The following is a 26,343-nucleotide window of genomic DNA, read 5'->3' on the forward strand; positions in this document are numbered from 1 at the left end:
CCAACGTAACACGGCAAGTCAGTATTATATCAGAATAGAAAGCAAATCTGACTCTCAGGCCTGTACTAAAAATATTTAAGTTGGAATTTCTCATCCTGAATCTACAGTCTGTTATGAGCTCCACCTGCCACCAAGTCTTTTGTCAGAATCCTCTTCTTTTGGAAGAAAATTGACTGGTGTTCAACAGGCAGTTATAGCTAGCCCTGTGAAAGATCACAAGGAACAACTATCTGCACAAATTAGAGTCTCCATTTCTCTCCCTGTGTGTCAGCTGTGAAACTGGAAACAGCTTTGGGCTCCAAGGAGGGTAAGTACAGCCCCTGACAGTCTTCTCCTGGAGTGGCTCTTCTTGTGCAAGATCTATTTCTGATCTCTGCCTGACAGCAAACACATTCTCAGCCATTTCCAGGAAGTCCCAGACAAAGGCAGTAGCAAACGGCCAATCCTGACCCAACTGTCCCTGGGAGGGAAGTGAATTGGCTCAGACCAAAGCAAGGGATGTTGCTCTGTACAAACAGGAATGAAATGGCATCCTTGCCAGTTTGGTGGGAGGAACAGACTGGAGGGAGGGAAAACATTTTACACAAACAACTAAACAGTTAACACCTCACTACTGACCTGAGCTGGATTTTAGCCAACATTCTAGAATGGGAAAAAGATTTAATAAACCCAAAAACACTAGTAACCAATACATTGACTTTTTTAGTCCTTTATTTGTCCTTAGGCATGCAAAATATTATGTTAACCCTTCTCATGCCTATCATAAGAATTTTCACTTGCTGCTGGCTTCCCTCTGAAAGTTTCTGGAAGTCCAACAAGATCTGCTCTTCTTTGCCAAAACAACAAAAAATATTCACAAATACCAAACAAGCAGCCACTGAACTGATCCCTCAGGGAAAACTTCCAGGGTCAAGGCCTCTGGACAAAATACCAACTCCCTTGTATTGCTCCAGGAAGAGGTGCTCAGGCAAGCCAGCAATCTGAGCAACCAGACTCTTCCTGCTACACCAGTGTGCAGCTGCTCCACAAGCACCAGGTCAAAACACAGCGCTGCCATTCTACAAACATCTGACAAATCTGGTACAAAGGAGATCTCCACTAGACAAAAGAGTCCAAGGATGGGAATAGAAACAGCAGGAAACAAGACAATGTGGATTTTAAACCACAGCTCTGGTAACAGAAGCTCCAGGCTTGAGTGCAGAAGTGTGCGGGACTCAGCTACAACAAGCAACCTTCAACATGCCCACTGAGAAGAGGTAAACAAGGGAATTTTTTAGGACCTGCATGGGTATTTGGTTGAGATTTGTACAACTGAAAGTTGTCATAAACAACACTGAGGTTACAACACATGCTGAGCCAGGACTGGATCACTCTTCCAAGCAGCTTTTTAGCAGTAGCTTAGTGGCAAATCACAACATTGTGAACAGCAGTGGTCTCCAAATCTCTGGGCAGCAGAAATCCTGGTGTGCTTGTTCTCCAGAACCCTCAGGTGGAAATGACAAGGGTGTGGGTTTGACCTCTCAAGGGGACCCTTCACAACACCAGTAGAGCACTTGTCAGCTTGGAGATGATAATTTGGTACGTGCTGATTCTAACTCATCTAGGGAAGGAAAACATTTTACATCAGGGTTTACAGTGCAACAGAGCACTGGAGTTCCACTGGACAGTTTGCAACCTGGAGTGAAGGGTACAGCTTCCTAAGATGCAGAAAGGCAAATTAACAGCTCACCACTGCCAAAAATGGAGAGGTTTTACTCCCTCTTCCAGACACGTGCTGCTGCCACTTACTTGTGCAGGCTCTGGCTCTCACAAGGCCCCTCTGTGAACCAGCCCAACACATTATAACACCCAGTGGGAAAAAGCTGACTGTCTTCTTTTGGATCAGAGAAGAGATGAGCACAGCAGTCAGCAGGAAGGGCTATGTCCAAACAGTCACACAGCACAGAAGCAGAAAGGATAAGTAAAAGCAAAGCCATCTCCCCCTTCAGCAGCAGCAAGCCCTTGTATTGACACAACCAGCAGCAGGACCAGCACCTCAGACACCCCAGCAGCACACAGGTAACCACAGTCAGAAACAACTCTGCTAAGGATCCCTGTGATCCTCTCCATCTGCTTATGTAAAAATGGGTTTGGACACGGGCACAGACAAAATACTGTCAGAGCTTGCACATTCCAAGTTAATTATCTGCCTTTTTAAAAGCAACAGAAACAGGAAAGCATGTGGACCCTATTACCAATAAAGGGAAGAGTAGGATTTGCATGGTTATGCAATAATAGACACGGAACTTGAGGGGAAAAAAATTGCATCTTTTAAGCTGTGGAAATCCTATCCAAGCAGCATAAACAGATCTGAATATAGACCCATCTAGGCAAAGTGCCAGTTACAAAATTTGAGACACACATAAAGATGATGAAATAAAGGACTGACATACTAGTGTAAATTCTGAATTCATTAAAAGAATTCTGAATTTGTTAAAAGGATTTGAAGCAAAAATTCTGCCAATGAGATGTAGAGTGCCCTGGCTACCAGCAAAAGGAGGATTCCAATAATAAAGAATGGGGACACTAAAGAGACTCTGTAATCATATCCATATTTAGTACAGTCTTACTGAGGCATTCCTATCCTGAAGGCTCTTAAATGAGATATCAGAATACAGACTTGACAGATTTTAGTCCTTGAAACGTATACTTTTCATTAGCTTCAGCAACTTCCCATTCAGTAAATAACAAGCAGAGCTCCCAAGAGCATAAATGCAAAGAATATGCAACAAATGCAAATCTACCCTTAAAAAACCAAGATATCTTAAGTTTTAAAAGCCTGTGTCAATAAAGAGATGCAGCGTTACAACAACTCTCACACAGAAAAAAAAGTTAGTATATTGAGATATAAATAAAGACTTGCTGGCTTGAATTGCCAACCACTGTGAAGTGGGTTGTTTCCCTTTTTTTAAAATGGGAACTTGTGTCAAATGTCATATGTGGTTTAACTGGCTTGCTAAAAAGCTAATTACTAAGGAAGTACTCTCAAAATGGTGGATGTTTCTTTTAAGAAGTTTTCATTTCTGCAAGGGCTCTCTGTGACAGGGTGGGAGCAGACTTGGAAGCAACACCAAACTCTTTGTAAGCCAAAAAGCATAAGTCATCATCAACAACTGACTTAAAAACTGACACAAAGTGCTGCCAAAAGCACAATGTAAACTCACAGAACAGGGCAGGGGAAAATGACAACAAAATATTTCACATTTTTCAGTCGTGTGGATCTTGGTACTACTTATAACTATAATAGGTAGAAAGTTTTAAAACTAAGCTTTCAGTCTGATGAGCACTGCACTGTAACTTAAAAATAACCCAAGTTAGTGCAGACAGTGGGCAAACAACAGCTTTGAAAGACAATAGAATACAAGGGGCCAAGAAGCACATGGTTAAAAATCTAGTTAAAGCAGCTTCTTTTCACATTACAAGCAGCTTCTGGGAATGAAAGGATGACAGTGTTTGAGAAATTAATGTGGGAACTGGTCCCCTGGTCCACTGTGGGAGATGTGGGTGGCAATTCGATGGAGACTGCTGATGGCTCCAAAGCTGCAGAGCTCTGACTTAGTTTATTTTAGTACTGGCAGAAGAATGTGGCTCAAGAGTTTCACAATGTCATGACATTGGTCCGCTGCAAGAAAGAAAACTGTTCAATCGAGACAGAAAACTAACGTTTTTAGAACTGGAGTATGTCACTCTGTATTGGGAATGGTGAAAGTAACGACACGGACTCTCTTCTGGGTAGCACAAGAGAACAAGTTTTATTATTCCATCTTCTTTTATAGACAGGTCCAAGAGGTAAAACTCTCATTGGTCATTAAACCAACACATCACCATTACTGGACAATTAGGAACTACACCCCTTGACTGTTTCTTGCAAGAAAAGAACAAGGATCCAAACAACACCTGCAAAGGTTGTTGTCCTTCTCCAAGGACTGTCTGGATTCCTCCTTATGATTTCTCAGGCCAGAGTGAGAACTAGTTTCACACAGGCACTGTGCTCCCTGCCTGCTTTCTTGCATTCAGCATCCATAGGAGCATACTGGAGCCACTGGATAGAAAAGAGCTGGAGAATGTTTAAGGTTTTCTTATCTCTTCCTACATGAGAAGGTAGATGACCCATCATTGTACCTGTCATCTGGCATCATGACACAAGTAGCAGTCACAAGTCTCTTGCTTGTTTCAGCAGCAGCAGCGAGGATATTTTACCAAGAGGAGTATTAATAAAGCAACTAAATGTATGACAGCTTCTTCATCTCAGTGCCCTGAACACAAGTTGTTGTTGTTATTTGATAAAGAAAAATTTTATTCTATCAACCAAAGGCTGTTCCTTACAAGAGAACTCTTGACCACAGAAAAGAGCAACTGAGAAAAAAAATGACAGACTAAGGAGAAAGTAATTTTTAAGAGCTAGGGATGAGTAAGAAAGACCGAGCTCCAGCACTGACCAAAAATGGAAATGGCAGCAATACTGAAATAGAAGCAGCATGAGAATAAACTTCCCTTTCAGAGGTACATTAAATAAATCCTTCTTCAAATTACTTTCTAAAAAAGGGTTTTCAGCATGATCTCTGTCCCTCCACCAATCCTATGATAAAAGTCACCAACCCTCTGAGATAACTGGAGAGACTGTTTTGCACTAGTCTAGAGAGGTCAAGACTCCCAGTGCCTACATTTCTGCTTTGCTGAAAATTAAGTTGACTTCTTTGTCTCAGCTCATCACGTTCTTCACTGCTATGCCCTGAACTAGGGCACAGAGGAAAAGAGATGAATTTTCCTATCAAGTACCTGGATGCACGCATATTTTATATGGACATGTACTCACATCACTTTCATCTCGTTACTGTTGGCTACTTTAAAATTAACCTGCTCCACCTCAAACCACACTGGCATCCACAGCCCTCAGAGAAACCCAGGGACCAGGTTCTGCCACACATCCAATGTACAAAGACAACATCCCACACATGCACAGCAGTGCAACTGCCCCCCCCACCATGAACAATATTCCACTTCTATCTTCATGACAAATCCAAGCCTTGAGTGTTTACAGAAGCTGGAAAATAGAGAAACTCCAACTCCTCTCCCCCCTCCAAGATAGAAAACAACAAAAAAAATAGCTGTTTCTGCCAAGCAAGTACCGAATACACTGCATTCCATTTCATTAAAACAATTATTCAAAAGCTAGCCAAGAATTACATAAAGCTTCCTCCCTGCACCACCCCCAGCCCCTTCCTTCAACCCCTCCTCCCCAGCAGCCTCCCAGCCCTGCCAGGACAGGACCACACCAGAGACACCGAACACCTTGCATCCCACTGGCTCTCCCATCCCACACACAGCATTTTCCAGATCCAAGCAATACAGTCAGGGGGGCTCCAGCAGATCCAGGCAGCCCAGAAGGTCTCAGAGTTTCACATCACCACAGCCATACCATGGTGATGTTTCAAGTAGATTTCTCCCTAGCATTTGAAGGGACAGTAACATCCAACAAATGAAGCCCTTAACCAACCCTTACAGAAAAATGAATGATAACCTAACAGATTTTCTCTCTAATTCACACCAAGGCTTTTTTTAAGCACGACCACAAGACGGAAGGTGCTAAAGGCACTGAATTTAAGCAGTTAAGAAGTACAGGAGCAGCAGCTGTGAGGCACTGCCCAAGCAAACTGCTCAGGATAGCCAAGCAGCAAATCTCAGATTAAGCACAAGCAGGATAGATTGAAAACTACAAGCTTAGGGTTATAAGAACCTGACTGATAAATTCATCTCAAACTCCACACAGCCACTGCACAGTTCTCAGCCTGACTGACAGTGCTGAGTTCCTCGTCTTTCACAGAAGAAAAGGCAGCTTCTTAAGGCCAATGCAGCTCACCCGCTCTCAGCACTGAGTTGGCCACTGATAAGAGATTTCATGACGTGGATGAAATGGCATTTCATTCCCTCCCCCAGTGCTCCAGCTCTCTGCAGGGATCCTGTCTAACTGCTGGAGCTGCTCACAGCCAGGCAGAATAGTTCCAGCTGTGTGTCACACTGCCTGACCAGGCCTACACAGCCCAAAAAAAGTTTTCCATATATAACCATAAAATGAACAGGAGCTTCAAACCAGAAGTACAACTCTAGGCAACTTACTCTTGGGGATCACCTCTTCCCAAAAGGGGTCTTTTGCTAGCAGCAAAAAAAAAACCAAAACAAAAACACCACCAACCCAAACCTAGTCCCAAGGCAGCTGCTGGTGCAGAGAAACAGGGAGCAGCAGATGCAACTAATGGTAAAACAAGATGAGCAGCAGAGACCAGCCAAGCCATCATCTTATTCCAGCTCATGGGGCACCAGTAACCTCAAGTGACATGCAGTAGCCTTAGGCTTTTTTGTCTGACCCAGCTGAAATTAGTGGCTTCAACCCAAAAGAAACCTTTTCACAGAGAAGCCCTGAACTGGTTTAGAACCATGAAAGAGGATAAAACAAAGGAATACTAAGCCCCTAATCCATTGCAAATTATTTACAGCCCTCTTGCCCATGACCTTTTCTACCTCTGGCTTCTTTTACTACCTCCTGCTCTTATTAAAACTCAGCCTAACCACTGTCCCTGAACCACCACAAACTTCTCCGTAGCAAAAAGTTAAATTCTCTGTTCACCTTCCTCTTCAGCAATGGAAATAAAGCAAGATCCTGTGAGGCATCTAGACAGACACAGGATTAATTCTGTCTGCCAGCTCAGTTCTGTGACAAAAACATGGGACTGGTTTATTCCTGGAACCCCCATACAGTCTGATTTATATAGTTGAGCCATTTAAAGCACAATTCCCCATGCAGAGTGTCATTCAGAAGGTTTATTCCCTGGAGCGCCATTTGCTTTTTTTGATGTTCTTCAAATGATTTGCAAAATGTTAGAGGTTTAAACACATGCAATAAACAGTTAAAAAACCACAAGAAATCAAGCTACACTCCACTGCATGCTGCCAGCCAGCCACTCAGTACCTCACCCAGCAGAGCCATCTATGCAGATGTGCACATGGTAATAAGAACTCTGTAAGAAGCTGCATTGGACAACTTCAGACTATTTCATCATCATTTAAATAACTTGAGCTGAACTTGTTCACAGTGTAGAGACAGTCCAGCTCAGGGAAAAAGGAGCCAAGCACTAACAATGCAGGCTGCCTCCCCCTGCGGCCTGCCATAAGTTCTCTTGGCTCCTCAGTTTACAGTTGTCTCAAACTGCTTAGATAAATTTCCCATGTAAATTCAGAATAGTTACTGTCTGCAAAAAGAAAAAGCTGCATTTGTGTGAGCAGAATAAGAGTTTACCAGACTCCTAAACAGCACAAACACATAACCTCAGGGACTCAGTTCCTGTAACCAAAACGCCAAACTTGTTCCACAACACTCCAGTTACCATTTCAATTTGTTTGCTTCATTGGGATTTAAAAACACACATGCACAAAAGAGAGAGCATGAAATTTAACACCCATCAGCCAAGGGAGACTGTCCCCAGCTAGCTGGTTGCTGCTTTTGCATTTGCAAAGAGAATGAGCATGAATGGGAAAAACAGCTAAAACTGATATGAGAAAGTCATCACCCAGCTCCTATTTTTATGGTATATCTTTAGAACACGACATTCTTTGAATGACTTCACAACACTCTGTGGTAAAGGGACAGACTAGGGCAGAACTTCTGTGGGGAACTTGGAAGGGAAAGGAAATCTTTTCTCCCTACTCACAGCCCATCATAACGGGGGGTGAAGAAAGGATGAGCAACCAGAAAGGCAGAAGGAGCATTCAACAGGGCTGAGAAAGAAATAAAAACTTGTAAATCTAATTCTAACTTGCCACTGTAAACTTTTCCAGCAATGGTGACCAGAAAAGTCTGAAAGAAGCTTTTCAGCTGGAAGCTATTTCAGAAATACAAAGATCTCAACCAACATAACCACACTTCGCAGGTAAGGAGTAATTACCCCTGTTTCACAGACAGAGAAACAACATGCCTTAAGTTAGGGTACATTTTTGAGGCTGTGGATAAATGGTTACCTTATGCTATATTAAACATAACCCACAGCTAAAAGAGGTGGCCTCACTTCCCAGTCCACCATCCATGTAAGAAAATGCCTTTGTGAAGAATCAGCTCGCTGACCCAGTTAACTGTCCAACACTTATTGTGGACACAAGCAAGGGAGATGGCCACAGGGAACAACTCAGGAGCCAGCACTTAAATCAAGTGAAATCAATTTGAGATCACAACTTAATCTCTAACCCATTCAACTTCAACCCAAGTGGAAAGCAATGGAGCCACTTCTTGCTTCTACTCTGCACTACTGGATGTGGTAATCCTGCCACAGATGAGAGTTCCCTACTTACCATTTTAAAATGAAATATCCTAACAGTCATGACAACCTGTACTCCCAGGATTTGTTACTAAACCTCAGTTAGCTAGGACAGGCCTGAAGTGAGCAAGGAACTCATTCCCTAAACCTCATCATCTTATCACAGCGTGAGAAAGCTTCCCACAGACAACGTCTCACTTTCAGGCAGCTGGAATAGAAGAGCATCTTCATTAACAGCTTCCGCATCAGACAGAAAGGGACACACAGGACCAGTACACAAAGAGGGAAGTGTAGGCTGAGACCAGAGCAGGAAACTGGGACCAGAGATCCTATTCACTCACACTGATTTTCCACTAGCACACACAACTGCATTCAGAATCTGCTCTGGCTGTCTCCAAAGCTGCATGAGACTCTGGATATCACAACTAACACATTAGTTCAATTCAAACAGATTTGTGTTGTGGCCATGGACAGGCATTTTCTCCCCTCTAGTTACAGAGTTTTAATAGAAGGGATTTATCTGTCTGTCTGAGCAGCAGATCAGAAAATCAACTCTGATTTAAATAGAAGTGCATTATTAGTCCTTGTTCTGCTGCCAGACTTTAAAATTTTAGCTGTCATTTCTACAGTTTCACAACTTTTTTCATATAATAGATAGACTTCAAAGGACAAGGAGTGAGGAAAAATGGGTCCAGGGAAACTGAAGTATCGTGATTCCCTAGGAAAGAAAGAACAAGGAGAGAGAGAAAGTTGTAGATGTATGAGAAGTTTCCCGTTTGTTTCTCTAGTGGCAGAGATGGTGTCAGAGGATCAGTTTTAACCAGGAGGGCAGCTGAACACTTGGGATAAGTTGACCTCTCCCAGCAAGGGACAAAGGAGCTAAAGACAGCACAGAGTCTGGCCTTTCCGTGGAAATAGAGCAACAAGAAAAGAAGGCTCTCTCTGCATCACACACTGCTTGAGGCAGAGGACTCCCTGTCTGAATTGCTCAGGACAATGAAGTCCCTGTTTTACGAGGGGTCACAACAGCTAAGGAGCTGAAACAAGTCAGAACCCCATTGTGCAGAGCATTAGTTCTGTTTACAGCCATCTCACCCAGCGGCAGGAAGGACTCAGAAATCTGAGCCAGTAGAAAGCCAAGGCACCAAATTACTTTACCAGTGCTTCCCCCCAATACCATTTCCTGGGCGTAGCTGACCACGAGCAATTTCACAGCAAACTTTTAGTCAAGTGAGCCCAAAACCCACAGCATATGACTCCCAAACTAAAGGAACTGAGTCAGAAACAGGCAAGCATCCCCCTCTGGAGAGGGACAGACAGCACCACCCTGCAGAGCACAGCAATCTTCCAAATGTTAGGACAGATGACAGACGGAAACACATGCACCTCCTTCCATACCCCCATGAAAAATGAAGATTGCTTCCCTTTAAAGTCAATCTTGAGAGGATTAAGCACTGAAGAGAGGGTGGATTAGAGTTCCTAAAACAGAGGAAAAACAACTAATAAAGCAAAATCTCCTGTGCCCCTGAACTATGCACCCAGAACTGTGAAGCCAAGTTGCTAGACAAACCTTATGCAAAAGGAAAATCCTTCAAGAAGTGAGCAAGCACACCTAAAAGAAGCAGCTCACAATCTAATTGACATGGACAGCCAAAACACTGCCATAAATATGTCCCCATTAAACAGATGTAACTTCTTTATAAAACACCTTTTACAAGCTTCAGTTAATGCTGTTTTGTTTTTGATTGCAAAATCCAGTTAAAAATATTTGAAGCCTGTGAAAACAAAAATTAAAAAAAAAAATAACAGTAGAGAAGTGAGAATTTCATCAAATGAAAGCTTCTAAAAGCCATACCTTTTCTGTTTGGAATTACCAGAAGGTTTCCCAGTAGTTTTTGGAAACAACCCCTTTCAGAAAAAGGCTGTAAAAAACTTTTGGAGTCAAATCAAACAGGATCTGACTAAAGCAAATGTAAAGTTTCTCTTCTACTTCTCTCACCATAAATACATGACACATTACACAAATTAGGTTTCCTCCTCTGTGGATCTGTTCCCTCATACTACTTAGACAAGGTAGCACCACAGAGCCAGTAACTCAACATCTCATTCAGCATCTCAGACTGTCTGAAGCAAAAATGTGTGGATGGTCACTTGGGCGCTGGAAGCACAGGCTGTACTTTAGCAATCCCCTAAAGGGGCAAGAGACCCAAGTCTGGATTCTCACTCTTCAGGACAAAGCTGTACTCTCTGTGCCAATTTACAGCACTGCAGAATGGCAAACTCATCCAGCAAACTTCCTGTCAAACTCCAAGCACATCTGCAAAATGCACTTCCTTAGAGAGACAATAGGGAGACAATCTAGACAAGCCTGGCCAGCTGCTCTCCTCCCCTTCCCACCATGGGCTGTCCTAGCTCACATCCAGCCCCAGCACTGTGTGTCCTGTGACACAGAGGCTCCCCCAGAACAACAGGGTGCACAACTCCAGCTGCAAAGGTTTCCTGTGTGAGCTTCTTCAACACCAAGGAAGGGGATAAAAACAGAATGAAGATTTTTTTCAACTCCAAATGAATCCCCAAAGCAAGACAAATCCATCCTCACATGTTTCATAACCTCTCCAGTCCAAGCACAAAACTGAGATACTTCTGGACCTCCATTTGACAGTGGACAAGTATACACTGATCAAATCTTCCAGCTCTAGGAAGAGGGAGGAGATTTTTGACAAAGGGAATTAAGGACAGAAACACCAATGGTCTCTGTGATGGGTTCCCTCATGCCCAGCAAGGCCCTTCAGTCACTGCTCATTTCTGCACCACACAGATTCAGAAGTGAGGTGTGGAAGTATCTGAGCTGATTTTATTTGACATCACCTCTGAACCTGCCAGTCCTGGCTCAATACCAAACTCCTTTTGGGCTAAAACTGTCCCTGGAAGCAGAGCAGCTTTGTCCACATGGCACTGTGCCTGAACCAACAAGTCCTGCCTAACCAGCTTGACTCTGGACAGAGCCAGTGCAGACGTCTGTATCCATGGCACAGTTAATCCACAACTCAGATAATCCACCCATAGATAATGAGGAAAGAAAAACAAACAACTCTCACTTGTGTTCGAAAGTCTGACTTATTTCAGGGGAGTTGTATCAGCACAGCACTGTTCCATTATGTGTGCATCCCAAGGTGAATGGCTATAGAGAAATAAGTGAGCCATTTTGGGACTAACAATGATTCACAGAGAGAAAACAGCTGGTGTGCTTTTCCGTGGTGAATTCTGTACACCACAGAAAAGCTTAGAGAAAGGGTCACACTTTTTTTTTTGTTCAGCTGCTTACTGTTAATTAGATCTTGTCCAGCCTGAAAGGCTGCACAAAAATTGAGACAGACGCAGTGTAATTAAGACTTGATGAAATCACATTGCTCAGACTAAAAGTTCTACTTTCCAAGTCAGATCACAACTTTAACTTTTGGTTGTCCCAATACACTTTAGAGCTCAGAAGAACAAACCAGGCACAACTGCAGATCCTTTTCACAATTTCTTTGCAGTTCACCTCTAATTCTCCTATAGAGGAAAGAAAAAATGTTAAGGGACTGCTGTAGCCTATTCCAACAACTGGGAAGTCACACTGGCACTGTCCAGGAATGCAACTGTTGGACTGAGCTGGCTCAGTCCAGCTCCCATGGTTTACTAAAGATCACATTGGTGAGACACTAAACTGGCCCTACACAGACCCGTATGCCTGTCTTGAAGGGCCACTCAGCACGTCAATATACAGACTGGGTGAATCCTGTTCTGACTAGCAATGCATTCCTGAACATGCTAGGAACTTGCACCAAATCTCCAAGAGATAACCAGAATGAGGGATACGAGAAAAGGTAAACAGAGCTGTCTCCACTTAAAGGAAAAATAACCATGAGAAGAAGCTGCAGTAGAAATTACTTGTTTCCACCAACAACTACTTCACTCAAGCAGAGAGTAAGGCTTCACTCTCCATGGATGAATCCTTTGTGGGCACACCTTTCACCAGAAAGCCACGCAGCAGATGGACTCCTTGCCCTGTAAGTTTTATCATTAGCCCAATACAAAGTCTGTTTTCTGAAGGTGTGACCATCAGCTTTATGCCAGCACCGTAATGTGAGCTTCCAGGTCCAGGAATAAACCTGCAATTTTCTTGGACTATATGTCAAAAGAACGTCTGGTTTCTATTAAAGGTAGGATGGAAGTAACGGATCACAGCCCCTCCCGAGTGTCTGATTTAATCAGTTTCATAAGCGGAACTCAGTCGCCCTAATGCCTCCCAGAGCACAAGGGATTTTGGCAGATCCACACCCTTTTCCGGCTTGGTACCAAAGGGAACTCAAATTCTCTAGATCCTTCCCTTGGGACCAGTCGCCTGACATTTCTCCATTACACAGTTTCGGGAAAATGTATAATACAGCACACCTGGGAGAAGCAGAGGGAGGACGAGCTCCGCGTCCGACTGGGCTCCGCTTACCCCCGAGAGCTCCCCGCTCCATACCCGCGCAAAGTTCAGCTCTCGCCCAGGAACAGGCTGGAGAGGCTGCGCCGGGGTAGGGGAGGAGGTGTTTGCTGAAACCCGAGTACGCTCCACGCTGCTCCGGGCACGGGAGCGCAGGGCGCCCTTCCCGGCCGGGACAGCCACCGCCTGCCCTGGCTGCGGGCGGGCGGCGGCGGCCCCGGGACAGCCCTGTGGAGGGGGCCCGGCTGCGGGCGGCGGCGCGGGGAGCGACACGTCCCCTGACGCCGGCAGGCGCGGCCCGAGCCCCGCGGCGCCGAGGGGCGCAGCGTGGCCGGGGGGGGCGCGGCCGCCGCCGCCCGGGGCGCGGCGGGGCGGCGTCTCCCGCCGCGGGGAGCCCGCGCGGCTCGGAACTCACCCAAGTCGCCCATGGTGCCGCCGTGCCCGGTGCCGCTGCCGCGCCCGGAGCCGCTCCCGCCCCGCCGGTGCCGCCGCCGCCTCAGCGCCCGCAACTTTCCCGGCCCGCCCCCGCGCGCGCCCGCCCGCCCGCGCGCCCCCGCCGCGCGCGCCCCGCGCCGCCCCCTGGCGGCCGCCGCTGGGAGGGCAGCGGGGTCCGTGCCCGGCCCGGGCTGGGAAAGCGCTCCGGGAAATGCCGGGAGAGGCAGCAGAGCCCTGAGCCGCCCGCCCGCGGGGCTCTGTGCCCGGGGCGAAGCCTGTCCTGCCGCAAAGGAGCCCGCCCGCTCGCCTGCGGCCCCACGCGCGTCCGACACTGAGCAGGAACGCGACACGAACCCTGCGCTGTTCACTGGAGGAGCAGGAGCCTTTCCCAGAGAAATGTCCTCCCCGAGCAGTGATGCAGCCCCCTGGGCTTGTTCGATGCTGCGTGGGGCTGTGCCCCAAAACCTTGAAACAAACATTTCAGAGCCTCAGCTGATTTTCCCCATCTCAGGAAAGCTGGGCGGCAGAAACCTTTCCTGAACAATTTTCCACAAGCTGTGGCCACCATGAAGGAAAGTCACCAGCCACTTCTCTTTTGCTGTGTTCAAAGACCGTAACAGCCCACCTGGATTTCTCATGTGATGATCTTGAGCCATCATTTCCCAAGTGCTTTTCCTCTCAAACCTGTATAAAACAACATTGCAAGGCAGCAAAGCCCTTGCTTGTTCGAGCCACAGCACAGCTCAACCCTCCTCATCAGAGCTACTGTTTCCCACTGTGCTCCAGCCAAGTTGACATGGCAGTAAACGCAGTTGCTCAACCCAAGTGTTCACCTCTTAATCTGATGAGAGACACACCAAATAATATCAGTGTGGGAACTGCCGAGGATCCAGGAAACATGACTCTTGTAGCTCTTTTCCTTACAAAATTACTACCAAGTCAGAGAATGTTCCCAGGACTGAACAGCACATGTCCTGTTGTTGAGCTGAGATTACAGAGTGTCTTTGAATAAAACAGAGACTGTGAGGTCAGCTGTGAGCAATCTCCAGTGCTGTATTTTTCACTCTCTAGGCACAAACATGACCAGTTTCCCCTGCTAGCACAAGTCAGACATCATTATTTCCTGTGTTAAGTCATGCTTTAATGGGAATCATCGCTAGGGGTGCAGGGAAATATCTCCTCCCTCATCCCAGCCAATGCTTACAAATAGTGAACAACCTCCAAGAAATTCATTCCAGCTTTTACTCCAAATCCAGGACTTGTCAGAAAATAATATCCTTACTAAGTACAACACAAATATAAGCAAAGGCTTTCATTGCATGCTTCACCATCCGTGCCAAATATCACAGCTGACATCCCCCTTGCTGGTCTCCCTCAGCAAAATGTAAAATGTTATTTGGAGGGACTGTTAAATATTCTCAAAATCCATCACTGGCTGTACAATGTCAACTTCAGGATGCATTCACCAGTGCTGACTGGTCACAGAGCAGACCTAAGGTCATTAGAAACATGTCCTTCCCTGGGATCTGTATGTTTCCTCCAGCAACATGTGACAAGCATGTGCCTCAACTTGGGTTGTATTTTTACCTCTGCATAAATGAAATGCCTACTGTGCTCTGTTCTTATTGTAGCCCAGCATGCAGTTTTTATTTTCAGCTTCCTAGGGTGTCCTTTGGGAGTCTGGAAGTGAATGTAAATCAAGAAAGCAGTTTCTATTGTGTCTCAGGGCTGAAATTAAGCTGTCATAGTACCAGTTAGGGTTGCACCCACAAGAAATGGGTTGTGTCCAAGCTGCTCAGTATTAAAAAAATAAAGTAATTGCTTCTAAAGCTTTGTCTATAGCTTCAGCACTGCTTTGGAAGGGTTGATGAGGTGGGAAGGCAGGGCTGTCCCGTAAGTGATACTATCCTCTAGGCATACTGCTTTTAAAACCAACGTGCTCATAGCCAGGTGCTGTTCATAACTGAGTTCTTCAAACACACACACACTGACATTTTTTACTTAAAATTGCCAGTCCCTAACCCTCCTGTGAGAGCTGAAGGAGTAGGGGCAGAAAACCACAGCTGCCAGGACAATTTCTCAGTGGTGTGGTCTCAAGCTAAACTTACCCTGTCCTTCCCAGTGCCTTGAACTCCTGTTTCCTCATCATCTGCCTGCTCTCTGCCTCAGACTCTCCCTGACTCGTGAACACTGCTTGCTGCTAGAAATACACAGACCTTCCTCTTACGCTGTGCCCTGTGGCTGAGACACATTAAGATTCACCCTTGTCTTTCACAGAAATGTAACAAGAAGTTACCACCCCCATTTGCTGATGGGAAACAGGGCTGGGAACTGGAAATGAAGTTAGACAGTGAGTCAACATCAACAAAAGGTTGGACTTTAGGGCTTCCTGTCTCCACACAATGTGTTCAGAGTATTCCCGACTCCACACAATCTGTGTCCAGAGTACTTGCACAAGGCATTTTTCCCTCTTGTCGAAGAGTCATTTACCAGTTACAGACTGAGTCCCTCAGAAGGCAGCTTAACCCACTGACCACACACAAGACCCTCAGTGTCCATGGATTAATTGTCCACCAGTCGTCTGCCATTTCAGACTGGCTGCCAAACAGGAGTGATCCAAGCTCATTTCATAATACCACCAAAGAAAAGCATCATTATTTGCAATCTATGTCAGAGAAGAGAAATAAAGCTACACTGGTTTGTGAGGTGTGTTTAGAACTTACCTTTGCACTTTCCAGAGAGTGACTTGAAACTGCAGAGCAATGACAATGCCCTCATTGCAGTGTATGCCCTCTGTGCTGTGCCACGTGAACATCATGCAAGGGGATTTAGCTCTTTCTTCAGGTGAATGCAAGGGAAAAAAAAATCAATCAGAGCTTTAAACTTCAGGCAATAGCAGTAAATCACAAGATGGAGCTCCGACATTTGAGGTCCAACTTCATGTTTGTTGAAAAGATCTGTTAGAGCAAAATGAACAAATTTGGTTTCTGACATAAAATGTAGGACGTGACTTTGCAATGAAGATTGAAAGCACCACACCTGGGCATTATCACAGATAATCCTGGCAACAAAGATGAAAAATTAATAAAGTGATAAACCCAATACTTATCAACACAGTTTATAAGAAGCAAGAAATTACCTGAAGTGTTAACTCACTGCAAACTACATATGTCTTTGCTATTTACCAGTGTGGCTTATTCTGCCAAAGGGTAATGGCATCCCCATGCTTCAGGGTTTGGTTGCAATTGATATTGCTGGCAATAGGAACAAATGGGGGGGATGAAGAAAATCTATGAGGTTTCACTGTCACTCTTGGTCACTGTTGTGACCCCAGCATGACTGAATGTCATAAAAAAAATAATTAAAAAAATTACTAAGAGGAAACACTGATGTTGACTACAAAATTTTCTACTCTACCAAAGTTTCAAGTAGCTGCCCAGCTCAGGGTCTAACCAGCAGGGCAGGAGCATCCAGATGGCACACGTGGATCTGATCCTCTGCCCATACAGAGAATGTCAGAGGCAAGCTGTCAGCAGCAGAATGTACATCTCATTCATGCACATGATGGAGGGCAGCTGCTTCAGCTGCAGCGGAGCCTCAGCAGAGCTGTGTGCAGTGGTCATTAGTCTCCCCTCTGTGGGGTCTGCTTAGGTATCAAATTGCTGCAAATTAGGAAAGGGTGGGGTTTACTTATATAATAGGAGTTTAAAAATAATTATAATTACTTATATAATAGGAGTGAAAAAAGCAGCTGCTTTTTCCACAGTAAAGGTTTGTGATTTCTTTGACAGTAAGGAGCTTTTTCCTATTTTTTTTTCCTTAAAGCAAGTGATGTCAATAAAGAAATGCACACAAAATGGAGTTTACAGTACTTAGTACACTAAGTGTTCCCTAATAGGTTTTGGAGGACTTCAGCAGCTAGGGAAGCACGATTCAGACTTTCACTCCCCGCAGGTCCCTCTCTGCCTGTTGTGAGGCTAAGCTCTCCTAAGGATCCCGCTCAACAAGAGCTACTCCAGATCCAGCACCTAAGCCCCTCCACTTCCATTTTCACTGACCGGCTCCTTTTTCAGCAGCTTTGAGAGAAAAATAAACCAGCTTTATATGTAAAAGCGGTCTCATTTTATTAAACCCCGTTTTTAGCGGCAGCAAATACTAGCGGAGCTGAACGAACAAAAGCCGCATTATCCCTCGTAATAAACCCCGGCAGCCCCGAGACACAGATCCGCCGAATGGTTACAACGGAAGTTCCAGAGATTATAGCACTCCGAGTCTATTTTTCACCAAGATATTCAGTCTCCGTAGAGACTGTCAAAAATTGCCAATGCCGACTATATTTCAAGTCGTCATGGCGGGGTATTGGGAAAAGTTTTCAATTAGCAATAATCGCGCCTCGGATTAACCTCATTGGCTACGATACTGCCACTGCGCAAAGCTGACTAGGCTAGCCCGCCGCCGCCTCCACTCGGCCCGGGGCTGCCGCCGAGCTCGGGGCGAGAGGCACGGCCCGCCCGTTCCTCCCTGCGCCCTTCCCAGCGGTGCCGCTCGCCCGCCCCGCGTCCCCCCGAGCCCCGCCAGGACCGGGGAGCTCCGTTGTGCCCTCCGTTCCGGGCCCCCGGTACACCGCGAAGGCTGCTGGGAGACAATATGCAAATTGAGCGTGACGTCACGGCGCAGAGCAGCGCGGAGCCGGGGCCGCTCTGCCCCCGCGCACCCTCCGCGCGTCCCCGCCGTGGCGAGCCCGGACACCCCCGGGGCCGAGCCCCGGGCAGCCCCGAGCGGCCACAGCGCCGCTGAGCCCCAGAGCAGCACTAGTCCTTCCCGAGCATCCCCACCACCCGCTCCAAAAAAAGACTGGGTTTAATAAACTGAGCGCGCTTTTAGATAAGAGTTTGGTTCCTGTCTTTTAAAGGTGCTGAAGAAGGAAATGATCAGTGACATGAAAAGTGAAGAATCCCAGATGCTGGATAAATACCACTTGTGATGGAGCAACTCATCACCTCAGTGCCCCTTTTTTTTGTGCTTTTTTTTTTTTTTTTTTTTTTTGGTGTTCATCTACCTTTCAACCACATAAAATCCGCCTCCGAAGAGGCTCTCAAAAATTGCCAATGCCGACTATATTTCAAGTCGTCATGGCGGGGTATTGGGAAAAGTTTTCAATTAGCAATAATCGCGCCTCGGAACAACCTCATCGGCTACGATACTGCCACTGCGCAAGGCTACCCGACCCCACCGTCCTCCGGGGCCCGGGGCCGCCGAGCCCCCGCCTAGCTCAGAGTGGCTGGGGCTGGTCTCGGTGCCCCCCGCCCGCCGGGCCCGCCCGCAGCCCCGCAGCGCCGCGCCCGCCGGGGATGCTCCGGGAGGAGACGGACAGATGGACCGCGGACCGCAGGCACCGGCGGCACCCGCGGAGGTTGCCGGGAGGGCACTATGGTAATGAGCGTCCGGGAAGCGCTGCTCGAGTTGGGGGCATTGGCCAAAAATCGCCGTTTTCCATGTCGGGAGGCAGCGTAAGGAACGCGGGGGGAACAGTCTCTAGGAGCACCAGGGGGAAAAGTCATCACGCAACAGTTTAAAACACGTTTAAAGTCCTGAAGTATAAATCACTGAAACCCGTTTAGACTCACGACGCTGCCAAAAAGAAGTTTGCACTCCTAAGCTCAGGGGCAGAGGGACGGACAGGGTGGCATTGCAGACCGAGCGAGCAGGATGCGCTTCTTCCTTGGGATCACAAAATTACAAACTGCTACACGGATACTCCGCTGGTCTTTGAAACAACTGTAAGACACAAAAAATAAATGGATTAAAACTTTCTGCAAGAGCTCTTTGGTGAATGCATTTGAAAAGCAATCCAAATCTTTAGAAAGAGCCCGTTGTCCATAAACTGCTGGGCATCCAGTGCACCAGGCTGCTACTGCACAGCAGTCTGGCCTCCCTCATATTATTTGTTCCTCAGAAAAATTTGTCTCATTTGAAGAAAAATTAAAAAAAAAAAAACAAAAACAAACGCAAACTCCTTATTGCCAGGCAAACTGTACAAATTATCAGGTGATTATTGAGACTGAAACGCACCAAGCAGAGAGGCACGATGGGTTCCTGCCAGGATGCAGAGTCGGCAGCAGACAGGTTGGCACTGCCCTAATTCCCGAGCTAGAAGAGCTGTCTTTCACAGCCCTCAGTGTATTTTTCTTCCATTATTTACTTAGTCATATATTAAGCCTAAAATATGTTCGTATCAGTTAAAAGAAAATGCATTTTTTTAAGCACAAGCATCTACAATGCATTTTATCAAAGCTATCACATGCATTTGTAACAAATAAATTCGGATTTTAACCTTACACATTTCCTTGAGGGCGCTAAGAAGCTCTCACCGTTTCTAATTGTCTCAGGTGTTAGGATGTTGGGAACACCTTTCCCCCCCCTTTGACGCATGGGAGATGTAGTCTTTGTGCTTAGGGGTGGTTTTTTATCCCCGTGAACTACATTTCCCAGCGGGCTCCCCTTCCGGCCCGGCGTTCGGCGGCCGGGCGCTTCCGGCGGCACCATGAGAGGTGAGTGTTCGCGTTATTCACCGCATCGCTGCCACTGCGGGACACGCTTCGGTTCGGCCGCCACCCCGCCGCTATCACAGCTCAAGAGACACCTGGGAGTCCATTTGACGCGGGAGTCCCTTTGGGTTTCTGGCCTGTAGCCGTTTGTAGGCTCCTGTTTATCTTCCCCCTTAACCTTGCCTGATCTTTTCCTGTGGAGCATCTTGGGTGTGTGCTAAAAGCAAACTCTAGCCTCAGATCTCCGTAGGTACGTTTAAAGAGTTTCACTTGTTATGTAGTTTGTTGTTGTTGTTTTTTAATCTGAGCACTTCCATTTTAAAAGTGACTTTGTATTTGGCAAGAAATATTCCAGCCTTTAACATTTTCTCTTCCATAGTTTTTACATGGTTCACAGCAGCTTTCAAATGTATCTGTAATTTTTGCTTTCACTCTCTTGTGGGCCAACCCCTATTACATTTCTATTTCATTTTTCTCTGAACATTTCCTTCAGAGAGATGTTTTGATGATAAGGGGCCAGAATGAAGAGTTTTCATCAGCTAAAGCAATTTAATTACCATCAAACTGGCTTAACAGCCTTTGGGGAGCATCATGACACAAGTTACTCACAAAGCAAATTAGTTCATTGGGAGATTTAGTCCCTTCTAATTAATTCATATGGGAAATTAAACCTCTTTCTCAGGAATGCCCAACACGACTCCTGCTAAACAGCAAAACAAAGCAAAAATCATTGCAAACAGAATCGCTGCTTAGATACAGAAAGCAATTCAGACTATGGAGTCTGTCCAATCTTCCCTGCATTTCAACTGCTGATGACAAAAAGCCTTAAGAACTGAAGACTAACTGAGCCAAATCTACTCTTTGCCACTAGCATCAATTTAGTATCGCAATGCTTGGAGCTGAACACCTAAACTTCAGATGTATCTAACCCTCATTTGCCCCCTAGTATTAGGTCAGTAAATGGAGCGATATTTAAATACATCTGAAGTTTAGGTGTTCAGGAGATTGTTCCCTTTTATCAGTAAATAAAGTTCTTCCTCCATCTGCCACATCTTGTACAAGCCCCCCTGCTCAGGGAGATTTAAGGAGGCAGAAGTACCAGTCAGTTTTCAGGACTGTTGCTTTCAAAGCTTTTTGTACATTGTATGCAAAACCATAGAGAGACACAGAAAATATAGTTTTAAAACAGCAAAATGGAGAAAGAATTGCAGACTGCTGGAAAACGCAAACAAAATCAAAGTCCAAACCCATCCACTCATGTCTCAACAGGTCCTGCACACAATTCCAGGCTACTTAACAGCAAAGCCGTTCAACCTGCCTGTCCTCAGCAGGGCATGTCATTCCTCCCTTAAAGCAGAGTGTCTCTCCCATTCCTACCTGCCAGGCCTTCTGCCCAACACACTTTGGATGATCCCTTCTCTCTCAGAAAGCCCCTGTGTCTGCTGGAGAAGCAAAGCAGTGCCCCTCCAGCTCCCCACTGACTCAGGGGAGGTGGCACCCACAAAAGAGGATGTGCCAGAGGCATTTAGGCAGTGCCCTAATCATCTTCAGTCCCATTTCAAGGCCTGTTCTGCATGAGGCCTTTGAAAAAAAATGAAAAAAAACAAAACACACCACGCAGGGTAGCTCCAGTCAAGGCCTTTGTCAGGAAAAAAACAACATTTCAATGTTGTTTTTCTCTCCCTTCCTACAGCAAATATAAAGGATGGGAAAATATAAAAGACTGATTTGGAGCAAGCAGAATGTTTATAAGTGCAGACCAAAGGTATCTTCTGGGGAAGAACCAGTCAGTGCCTCTGGGAAGAGGTGCTTGGCCTTCCTGCCATTTCCTCTCTGGCCTGCTGCACGCACCTGGGAAAGACTTCACGTGCACAGGTTTTTCTGGGCTTTTTACAAGTCCTTTTAGGCAGCCATCCTTCACACCAGTGTAGAACAGCATGAACCCTGCAAGTCTGGGCTGTTAACTTTGTACTCGGTGTTCCTCTCTTCTAAAAGAACATAACTTGTTCTTGGATGGTGAGTTTTAGTTAATGTTGCCAAAATAATTTGTTTCTTTACTAAAAGGAGAGCAAAGAATACTTAACGGCTTAATTTTCCAGAGAATTGCAAGCAAATAGCATTAAGGACATGGTTTTTGCTTTCTTTTACCTGCTATGTGTTCTGTTCTTGCCTTTTAGCTGAATATGTTCCCTGCCAGGAAGTGGTCTGGAGCTTTCAGAGCCATCAGACTGCAGCATTTCAGATCCCATTCTGTATCCAGAGCCTCTCCAAACTTGACTTTCGTGCCAGCCTGTCTGCCCCCAGACCCCGTGGAAGTGGAGGAGCTGCAGCGTTTTGTTTCTAACTCCAAGAGGCTGTTTGTAATGACTGGAGCTGGAATCTCCACTGAGTCAGGGATCCCCGATTACCGCTCGGAGGGCGTCGGGCTCTACGCCAGGACAGACAGACGGCCTGTCCAGCACGCTGAGTTCGTCCGCAGCGCCAGTGCCCGGCAGCGCTACTGGGCAAGGAACTTCGTGGGCTGGCCCCAGTTCTCCTCCCACCAGCCAAACAAAGCGCACCTAGTACTGAGAGACTGGGAGAAGCTGGGCAAGCTGCACTGGCTGGTGACCCAGAACGTGGATGCCCTTCACAGCAAGGCCGGGAGCCAGCGCATGACGGAGCTGCACGGCTGCACACACAGGTAGAGCTTCTGGCACAGGGCTGTTGTCAGTGGGTGACTGACAGGCAGCTGCACTGTCAGCTGCTGAGAAAGGAGGCAAAACATCCATGCTGCATTCCTGGAGATGACAGGTGGTATTGGGCTGGGGTGGAGAAAAAGATCAAGAAAAAGATCACAACCCGGTGCTGTTCACAGCATGATATTTAAGAAACGTGACCACCACTCCATTTTTTTGGAGCATTAATTGGATCACTTTCCTTGAAACCTGCATCCATTTACCCTGTCCTTGCTACAGCAAATGTCCTCTTAGTAAGGAGAACAGGGGAATCATAAGAATGCAAGGATTATCCACCTTAAGCAGAGTGAATAGTGCCAGAATTGCATGGGATGCGTGGACTCGGAGAAGGGCCATCGCCCTGGCTGGCATCACCCAAAATTTCTAGATGAAAAAGCACAGCCTGAACTGGGAGAGGATGCATGGCAGGGTTGAAAGCACTTCCTCTAAAGCCTTCCTATAAAGCAACAGAGTAGAAAGACATCTCCTTGACCTGTACTACTTGGTAAATAAATGTGGAAAATCATGACAGGCCTCCTAAGGAATCATTTAGTCTCCAGATCTTCAGCTGACATGAAACTGCATTAAGACCTTGCTCTGAATTTCAGGGTTTTCTGCTTGGCCTGTGGAGACCGAATCTTGCGTTCTGAGCTCCAGGAGCACTTTGAAGCTCTGAATCCTACTTGGAAAGCTGAAGCGTTTGGCGTGGCTCCTGATGGGGATGTTTTCCTGACGGATGAGCAGGTGCGCAATTTCCAAGTCCCAGCCTGCCGTAAGTGTGGTGGAATCCTGAAGCCTGATGTGACGTTCTTTGGAGATACAGTGAGCCAGGAAAAAGTCAGTTTTGTACACCAGCGCCTGGCAGAATCAGACTCCATGCTGGTAGCAGGATCCTCCATGCAGGTAAGTAGGTCTGTCCCCCAAACTGCATTCTTACTTCTCTGCTGCTATGCCTGCAATGATCCTTGGTCCCACGGCTTAGGACTACAAATGGCTTGTGGATCAGGTCAGCCTTTGCAGAGCTTCTTTGTATTTTATTTTTACAGTGGTTGGAATCTGGCTTTATGGAATCTGGCTGTTTGGGTTTCCTTGTCCCTCTCTTGCCAGACTACTTCATGCTGCTGTAAATACCTCCATTGAGACCTCTCTTTGCTGCCTCATCTATCAGGTCACAGTTGTCTATAAAGACAAGATACCTGACACAATTAATTCCTCACTTTTTTTTTACCTGAAATTTTTAGCCTGTGGTAGCTTTTTAGTCTTCATGGCACACTGTGTAAATACCAAGTTTTAGGACCTCTCATTCCTTATTAAAGTCTCAGTAAGAGAGCTGAAATATCTCTGCTGCTTGGGATTGTCCTTTGTATCACAATGTGTTTTCTCCACTAGTCTCTTATCTGTAAGGTAAGGTTGCTAAACAACAGGGGTTTCTAAACCCATAGAAACTTCTGCATGGTGTTTGTATAAGATAAATTCTTCCAGGAACAAGTTCTGTTACATTAAAAAAAACTCCCAGAAGGAGATAAAACCAAGGCTGCCTGATTGTGATTCTCTTAGCTTCGGGATACTGGATACAATCCTTGAGTTTGCACTTCTTAAGCTTATAATCCTCTGTACAGGAATGATTGAAATGCCTTAGGTTTGTTCTTGTACTACCTAAGCTGGGCCATGCAAGAATCATCAAAGTGCAGCATTTAATTCCTTGTGATAACTAATAAAAACTGCTATGGAGATTTACTAAAAGACAAAGACATTTCCCTTCAATCTGCTCTGAAGTTTCAGTTTCTGTGAAATTGCAAATCCTTCACTGACAGTGGTTAAAAGCTGTTCTATTCTGTGCACTCCTGAACGAAGACATTTCCTACCTGAGCTCAGTGCAGCTGCCTAACACAGCATGTATGTACAGCCCTTTTCCCATTGCCAGCAGCAACTATTTCATTCCTTTCTGTTACTCTTCTTTTGCCTAAGCTGCCAGTAATTTTGTCTTCTGGTACTCCTGCAGGTGTACTCTGGTTACAGGTTTGCTCTCGCTGCCCGGGAGAAGAAGCTGCCAATTGCAGTCCTTAACATTGGGCCCACCAGGTTAGATCACTTTGCATCCTTAAAGTTGAATTCCCGCTGTGGAGAGCTGCTGCCTTTGATTGTTTGCACATGACCCAGCCAGCTGACCTTCAGTAGATATCAGGATTAAAGTTATTTTTACAAGGTGAGTACCTTCCCTGGTTAGTCACCTTACAGGGTAAGAATATGGGTTCCTGGCAAATGTTGAGACTGAGATGTGCTGACTGGCAAAATGTTCCCTCACTGCACCGAAAGGTGGCTGTAAATTTTAATCTGTAACTGGTCTGCTCTGGTTGGCCATTATACCACTTCCCATGATCATAAACAAAAATCATACTAAGTGCTAGCACTCCCAGAGAATTGGGTAGGAGTATCCAGAAGACTCAGTAGTGTAGAATTCCAATCCATTTGTTACTATCAGGAAACTACAGGGGATCACCTGTAGTTCCAGAGAACCTGATCACAACCATTGCCTTTGCGACTGACAATTCAAAAGCTGTTCCTGATTTAATTGGTCCAGCTGATCCTAATCAAACACTGCTGTTTAAAAGAATCAATTCAGTCAATAATGCACCTTCTTTCTTCCTCTCCTGCAGGACTCATCTCAGAGGCAGCTGTGAGATGCAGTGCATGGCCGCTGAGGGCACCAGGAGAGGGCAGCAAGCCTCGCACATCTCAGCCTCACCAGTTCTCTCCACTGGAACCATCTCCACGTATCAGGAAACAGAATGATGATAAAAAAAAAGTACTATTCTGCCTTACCTTGCCGTTGTAAACAGTGCCTTTTCATTCACTGGGACAGGATAATTGGACTGCCACATCTGAGGACAAAACACTGTTCTTAGAGTTGTCCCCAGAGTAGAAGGGGGGCACAGGGATTTTGATCAGGTAGTTTGAGGCTATAGCACAGGAGGGCAATGTGGGAAACCAGGACACTGCTGGGGGGTGCAGTGTCACTGGTGGGATACTGTAGAGTGTGCAAAGAGGAAAAGGAAGCAAGAGGAACTGCAGTTGTCACTTAAAAGAAAAAAGCTTCAAAATAGATTATTTGGAAGCACAGGCTATAAGGCTGACATCTTCCAGCGAGAAGGGAAAGTCAGCATTTCTCTCAAGTGTCAGTTGACAGCAGCAGCTAAACTGCTTCCTATCCAACCCCTTTAAAAATTAACTATTGTTGAGATGCCAGAGGAGTTACTTTAAGCTAATCTGACCAGCCCTACTTTCAGTGAGGCTACTACATTTTCCAGAATGCATTTTTGAAGATGTTATTTAATTAATGAATAGCTAAGGAATCAATTAAAACTGTTTAAAAGATCGAGACTATTTGCATTGAAATTTTCTCTCCCTCCTATGATTTAAGTACACCTCAGTAGCCAGTTTCAATTCATGTTTTTCCATTGCAAAAATGCAGGTTGTAATTACTAGCAGCTGATGAATTAAGAGAGAAATACAATTAAATCTGTACAATAGGTCTCCCTCAGGAAGTACTCTCTGTTGAAAGGTGCAATTTCCACACTCCTAACAGGAGATCCATCACTACTGGGTAGTGGTTTTTTGTTGATCCTGAGGATGGTGGTATTGTAAGCCCTATCAAACCATTTACAGAGTAAAATACAGAACCTGGTACAAACTAGAACATGGAATTTTTGACCTGACGTTCTTCATGAAACTACCACTCCTCCCTTGTAGTTCTGAGGGATTTAATTGTCAGGGTTTTCCAAGTGCCCCCTCCTACTCCAAGTAACATGTCCTGGACTAATATTTTG

The 26,343-nt window shown here is 45.8% G+C and overlaps 2 protein-coding genes and 2 non-coding genes across 14 annotated transcripts in view; 1 reads left to right on the forward strand and 3 right to left on the reverse strand.

Moving 5' to 3' along the window:
- PXN (paxillin) overlaps positions 1-16,493 on the reverse strand; it is a 45,230-nt gene extending 28,737 nt beyond the window's left edge. For 3 of the 8 annotated variants that reach the window (XM_088064843.1, XM_088064841.1, XM_088064842.1), the window contains exon 1: positions 15,975-16,461. In XM_088064843.1, the coding sequence (XP_087920969.1) occupies positions 15,975-16,029 (55 nt within the window). In that variant the 5' untranslated portion in view covers positions 16,030-16,461. Of the gene's footprint in view, positions 1-13,231; positions 13,328-13,876; positions 14,086-15,974 lie in introns of those variants that run through there. The other 5 variants (XM_088064838.1, XM_088064846.1, XM_014253881.2 and 2 more) reach the window with 5 other exon arrangements.
- Positions 16,494-17,547: 1,054 nt separating this feature from the next.
- Positions 17,548-17,688, reverse strand: LOC148182768 (U4 spliceosomal RNA). Its single transcript, XR_015774300.1, has one exon. It is a non-coding gene; the product is annotated as a U4 spliceosomal RNA (small nuclear RNA).
- Positions 17,689-18,331: 643 nt separating this feature from the next.
- On the reverse strand, positions 18,332-18,472 carry LOC148182769 (U4 spliceosomal RNA). The gene has a single exon (XR_015774301.1). It is a non-coding gene; the product is annotated as a U4 spliceosomal RNA (small nuclear RNA).
- A 1,287-nt stretch (positions 18,473-19,759) lies between these two features.
- SIRT4 (sirtuin 4) lies at positions 19,760-25,895 on the forward strand. 4 transcript variants are annotated; one of them, XM_014253720.1, is made up of 5 exons: positions 19,760-19,802; positions 21,977-22,482; positions 23,125-23,419; positions 24,519-24,722; positions 25,174-25,895. In XM_014253720.1, exons 2-4 carry the CDS (start codon positions 21,983-21,985, stop codon positions 24,669-24,671), a joined length of 948 nt encoding a protein of 315 aa, XP_014109195.1. In that variant the 5' UTR covers positions 19,760-19,802; positions 21,977-21,982; the 3' UTR covers positions 24,672-24,722; positions 25,174-25,895. The 4 variants fall into 4 exon arrangements, with proteins under 4 accessions (XP_014109195.1, XP_014109194.1, XP_087921068.1 ...); XM_014253719.2 differs by lacking the exon at positions 19,760-19,802 and adding an exon at positions 19,810-20,049; XM_088064942.1 differs by lacking the exon at positions 19,760-19,802 and adding an exon at positions 21,657-21,815.
- The last annotated feature ends 448 nt before the right edge of the window (positions 25,896-26,343 follow it).

Source organism: Pseudopodoces humilis, chromosome 20 (assembly GCF_049639895.1).
Source record: "Pseudopodoces humilis isolate 2021_Gansu_Grassland_sample_001 chromosome 20, ASM4963989v1, whole genome shotgun sequence".
Taxonomy (NCBI): Eukaryota; Metazoa; Chordata; class Aves; order Passeriformes; family Paridae; genus Pseudopodoces; species Pseudopodoces humilis.

Coding starts and splice junctions, on each gene's coding strand:
- SIRT4 (XM_088064942.1), top strand. Junction 22,483..23,124: donor CTGCACGGCTGCACACACAG/GTAGAGCTTCTG, acceptor TCTGAATTTCAG/GGTTTTCTGCTTGGCCTGTG. Junction 23,420..24,518: donor TAGCAGGATCCTCCATGCAG/GTAAGTAGGTCT, acceptor GTACTCCTGCAG/GTGTACTCTGGTTACAGGTT.